The sequence below is a fragment of the Scylla paramamosain genome, unplaced genomic scaffold (assembly GCF_035594125.1).
Source record: "Scylla paramamosain isolate STU-SP2022 unplaced genomic scaffold, ASM3559412v1 Contig4, whole genome shotgun sequence".
Lineage (NCBI taxonomy): Eukaryota > Metazoa > Arthropoda > Malacostraca > Decapoda > Portunidae > Scylla > Scylla paramamosain.
This window is the reverse complement of record NW_026973669.1, coordinates 3,465,001-3,470,000: the sequence shown is the minus strand read 5'-3', so window position 1 is coordinate 3,470,000 and position 5,000 is coordinate 3,465,001. Positions and strand designations below refer to the sequence as shown.

The window sequence follows — 5,000 nt, the reverse complement described above, 5'->3', positions numbered from 1 at the left end:
AGGTTAGGTTAGGTTAGGTTACGTTAGGTTAGGTTAGGTTAGGTTAGGTTAGGTTAGGTTAAGTTAGGTTAGGTTAAGTTAGGTTAGGTTAGGTTAAGTTAGGTTAGGTTAGGTTAGGTTAGGTTAAGTTAGGTTAGGTTAGGTTAGGTTAGGTTAGGTTAAGTTAGGTTAGGTTAGGTTAGGTTAGGTTAGGTTAGGTTAGGTTAAGTTAGGTTAGGTTAGGTTAGGTTAAGTTAGGTTAGGTTAGGTTAGGTTAGGTTAGGTTAGGTTAGGTTAAGTTAGGTTAGGTTAGGTTAGGTTAGGTTAGGTTAGGTTAGGTTAGGTTAGGTTAGGTTAGGTTAGGTTAGGTTAGGTTAGGTTAGGTTAAGTTAGGTTAGGTTAGGTTAGGTTAGGTTAGGTTAAGTTAGGTTAGGTTAGGTTAGGTTAGGTTAGGTTAGGTTAGGTTAGGTTAAGTTAGGTTAGGTTAGGTTAGGTTAGGTTAGGTTAGGTTAGGTTAGGTTAGGTTAGGTTAGGTTAGGTTAGGTTAGGTTAGGTTAGGTTAGGTTAGGTTAGGTTAGGTTAAGTTAGGTTAGGTTAGGTTAGGTTAGGTTAGGTTAGGTTAGGTTAGGTTAGGTTAGGTTAGGTTAGGTTAGGTTAGGTTAGGTTAGGTTAGGTTAAGATTAGGTTAGGTTAGGTTAGGTTAGGTTAGGTTAGGTTAGGTTAGGTTAGGTTAGGTTAGGTTAGGTTAGGTTAGGTTAGGTTAGGTTAGGTTAGGTTAGGTTAGGTTAGGTTAGGTTAGGTTAGGTTAGGTTAGGTTAGGTTAGGTTAGGTTAGGTTAGGTTAGGTTAGGTTAGGTTAAGTTAGGTTAGGTTAGGTTAGGTTAGGTTAGGTTAGGTTAAGTTAGGTTAGGTTAGGTTAGGTTAGGTTAACAGATTGGGATTAGGTTAGGTTAGGTTAGGTTAGGTTAGGTTAGGTTAGGTTAGGTTAGGTTAGGTTAGGTTAGGTTAGGTTAGGTTAGGTTAGGTTAGGTTAGGTTAGGTTAGGTTAGGTTAGGTTAGGTTAGGTTAGGTTAGGTTAGGTTAGGTTAGGTTAGGTTAGGTTAGGTTAGGTTAGGTTAGGTTAGGTTAGGTTAGGTTAGGTTAGGTTAGGTTAGGTTAGGTTAGGTTAGGTTAGGTTAGGTTAGGTTAGGTTAGGTTAGGTTAGGTTAGGTTAACAGATTATATGGGATTATATAAGTATGGAGATTTATATGGGTGATTGGAGACTACTTGTTTCATGGAGGAGGAGGAGGAGGAGGAGGAGGAGGAGGAGGAGGAGGAGGAGGAGGAGGAGAAAGAAGAATGAGAGAAAGAGAGAGAGAGACTTTAGATATTTAGAAACAAACATCCCATCTCTTCCTCCTCCTCCTCCTCCTCCTCCTCCTCCTCTTCCTTCTCCTCCTCCTCCTCCTCCTCCTTCACCCACATGTACCCTTTGGTGGCCTGAGTCCCCCAGAGAGCCTCCTTGAACAAGCCAGCGAAAACACCACATCAACAAAATCTCCCCTTTTCACCCCCTTTCTCCCCCTCTACACCCCCCTACTCCCCCATACAGACGCCCCCTACTCACCCCTACCCCTCTTACTCCCCACAGACACGGACGATAGTGACAACGAGGGGAAATTAAGCAATATTTGTCGTCAAGTCCTCCGCCCCCCGGATGCTCTGGGAAGGCGAAGAGGGGGCACCTGTGTTTTGATGCTGCATTTGAGACAGGTGAGGGGCTGGGGGGTGGGGGTGGGGGGTGGAGGGGGGAAAGGGTTTAGGCCATGAGGAGGTGGTGGTGGTGGTGGTGGTGGAGGTGGAGAAGGAGGAAGAAGAAGAAGATGAGAGTGAGGAAAGGAGTGAGAGAGCAAAACCCTTTCTCTCTCTCTCTCTCTCTCTCTCTCTCTCTCTCTCTCTCTCTCTCTCTCTCTCTCTCTCTCTCTCGGAAAGAAATAATTTTTTTTCTTTTTCTTCTAATCTTCTTCTGAAACTTTCCTGTGATATTACGGAGAGGAGGAGGAGGAGGAGGAGGAGGAGGAGGAGGAGGAGGAGGAGGAGGAGGAGGAGGAGGAGGAGGAGGAGGAGGAATAAAAGGAGACGAAATTAAGCAGGAAGAGAAGGAAAGAAAAAGGAAGAAGAAAAGGAGGAGGAAGAAAAGGAGGAGAACTGGGTGGTCATGAAAGAAGAGGAAGAAGAAGAAGAAGAAGAAGAAGAAGAAGAAGAAGAAGAAGAAGAAGAAGAAGAAGAAGAAGAAGAAGAAGAAGAAGAGCATTGTGGAAAGAAAAGAGGAAGGAAAAAAGAGGAGGAGGAGGAGGAGGAGGAGGAGGAGGAGGAGGAGGAGGAGGAGGAGGAGGAGGAGGAGGAGGAGGAGGAGATACGTGAGGAAAAGTTCCCACAAGAATCGCTGACTTTCTCTCTCTCTCTCTCTCTCTCTCTCTCTCTCTCTCTCTCTCTCTCTCTCTCTCTCTCTCTCTCTCAGGGCGTGGATGTGTGTGTGTGTGTGTGTGTGTGAGAGAGAGAGAGAGAGAGAGAGAGAGAGAGAGAGAGAGAGAGAGAGAGAGAGAGAGAGAGAGAGAGAGAGAGAGAGAGAGAGAGAGAGAGAGAGAGAGAGAGAGAGAGAGAGAAGGAGGAGGAGAAGACAAGGTGAAAGAGAACAAGATGGCTGCCTTATCCTCCTCCTCCTTCTCCTCCTCCTTTTTCCTCTTCCTCCTCCTCCTCCTCCTCCTCCTCCTCCTCTTCCTCCTCCTCCTCCTCCTCCTGCAATTCTAGTCACGATCAGAACACGTTTTTCTCATGTCTTGAAGAAGGAGGAGGAGGAGGAGGAGGAGGAGGAAGAGGAGGAGAAGGAGGAGGAGGAGGAGGAGGAGGAGGAGGAGGAGGAGGAGGAGGAGAAGAAGAAGAAGAAGAAGAAGAAGAAGAAGAAGAAGAAGAAGAAGAAGAAGAAGAAGTAGAAGAAGAAGAAGAAAAAGAAGAAGAAAATGAAGAATAACTAGAGAGAGAGAGAGAGAGAGAGAGAGAGAGAGAGAGAGAGAGAGAGAGAGAGAGAGAGAGAGAGAGAAGGTATGTTTCAGGAGCTATAATGAGGGACAGGAGGAAGAGGAAGAGGAAGAGGAAGAAGAGGAGGAGGAGGAGGAGGAGGAGGAGGAGGAGGAGGAGGAGGAGGAGGAGGAGGAGGAGGAGGAGGAGGAGGAGACTTCTAGACAATTTATGTAGAAAGTTTTCAGCCTCTCTCTCTCCTTTTTGGTGGAGGAGCAAATACCTCTCTCTCTCTCTCTCTCTCTCTCTCTCTCTCTCTCTCTCTCTCTCTCTCAGTTACTTAAACCCCAGAAAAACACAAAATCTATTTCTTTCACCATAAAAAACACCTTTAAAAACACCCTTAGATTCCTCCCCTACCCTTGCAACCCTTACCTAAGCCTCCCTACCTCTCCCTCTCCCTCTCCCTCTCACTCCCTCTCACTCTCTCTCACAGGGAACCTCGGGAGAGTCGATTATGTAGCAGAATATGACTATGACTTGTACCTGAGGCCTGATACCTCAAACCCCCGTCATCGAATGTGGTTTAACTTCACCGTGGACAACGCTAAGGCTGACCAGGTGAGTGGGAGAGGGAGAGGGAGAGTGGGAGAGTGGAGTGGGAGGGTGAGAGGGCCAGGGAGAGAGAGGAAGTGGGTAAAAATGGCAATAATGTTTTTTGTTTACTTAAAAGGTCACCCATCCAAAAGCGAAGCAGACCCCCCGTTGCTTAACCTCACTGATTGCAGGTTACATATTTAAATGCAGATTAATAGGTAAAAGAGAGAGGGAGAGGGAAGGGGGGCAGCTGGGGGGCTTAGTTAAGTGTATTTAAGTGTTTATAAGTGTATTTAAGAGTGTTTAAGTGTGTTTTGGTGTTTTGGTTGAAGTTTGTTTTGGTTTAAGTTCAATAAAAAGAAATTGATTTATTGAGAGAGAGAGAGAGAGAGAGAGAGAGAGAGAGAGAGAGAGAGAGAGAGAGAGAGAGAGAGAGAGAGAGAAATATACTAATCAAAACATCCTTCCCCCCACCTCTCTCTCTCTCTCTCTCTCTCTCTCTCTCTCTCTCTCTCTCTCTCTCTCTCTCACAGCGAGCGATCTTCAATTTGGTCAATATTCATAAAAGGAGAAATTTATTTAGTTCCGGAATGACGCCTCTTATTCGCTCTACTTCAAGACCACGGTGGTAAGTGAGCTAGCTTTAATTCTCTCTCTCTCTCTCTCTCTCTCTCTCTCTCAAACTGATTTTTTTATTATTGTTTTTATTAATTTTCGTTATTTTTTTTTCTGTTCCTCTCTCTCTCTCTCTCTCTCTCTCTCTCTCTCTCTCTCTCTCTCTCTCTCTCTCTCTCTGTGTGTCTAATAACAATGATAATAATGATAATAATGATAATAATGCTGATAGTAATAGTAGTAGTAGTAGTAGTAGTAGTAGTAGTAGTAGTAGTAATAGTAGTAATGATAATGATAATATTCTCTCTCTCTCTCTCTCTCTCTCTCTCTCTCTCTCTCTCTCTCTCTCTCTCTCTCTCTCTCTCTCTCTCTCTCTCTCTCCCCAAATCCTTCTCTTCTACACATACACATACACACACACACACACACACACACACACACACACACACACTCACTTCTCCCTCTCCCACGCACTCCCTCCCACTCCCACGCACTCCCTCTCTCTCCCACGCCTCATCCACTCTCCCAGGACACGGATGGCGCCTAACCACGTGTACTACTACAGGAGTGACACGTATAAAGGCCATTTTATTCTGAGTTTCGCTGTCTGTTTTGACCTTGAAACAGATGTGTACCAGTTCGCCCTTACATTTCCCTATTCATATGCAAGATTACAAGCCTTTTTGGACGTGATGGGAGGGCGGGCGGAGCGGGGAGAGGGCGCCAGGTTCTGGAGGCACACCTTAGCTTACTCCGTGGTGAGTGGGAGGGCTGGGGGAGGAAAGGGGGGGAGTGGGAGAGGAAAATGTA

General features: G+C 45.6%; 1 protein-coding gene across 1 annotated transcript in view; it reads left to right on the top strand.

Moving 5' to 3' along the window:
* LOC135096446 (cytosolic carboxypeptidase 6-like) overlaps nucleotides 1-5,000 on the top strand; it is a 33,401-nt gene that overhangs the window by 20,891 nt on the left and 7,510 nt on the right. The window contains 5 exon segments of the mRNA XM_063997949.1: nucleotides 1,612-1,677; nucleotides 1,680-1,733; nucleotides 3,475-3,599; nucleotides 4,109-4,203; nucleotides 4,720-4,948. Coding sequence (XP_063854019.1) covers nucleotides 1,612-1,677; nucleotides 1,680-1,733; nucleotides 3,475-3,599; nucleotides 4,109-4,203; nucleotides 4,720-4,948 — 569 coding nt within the window.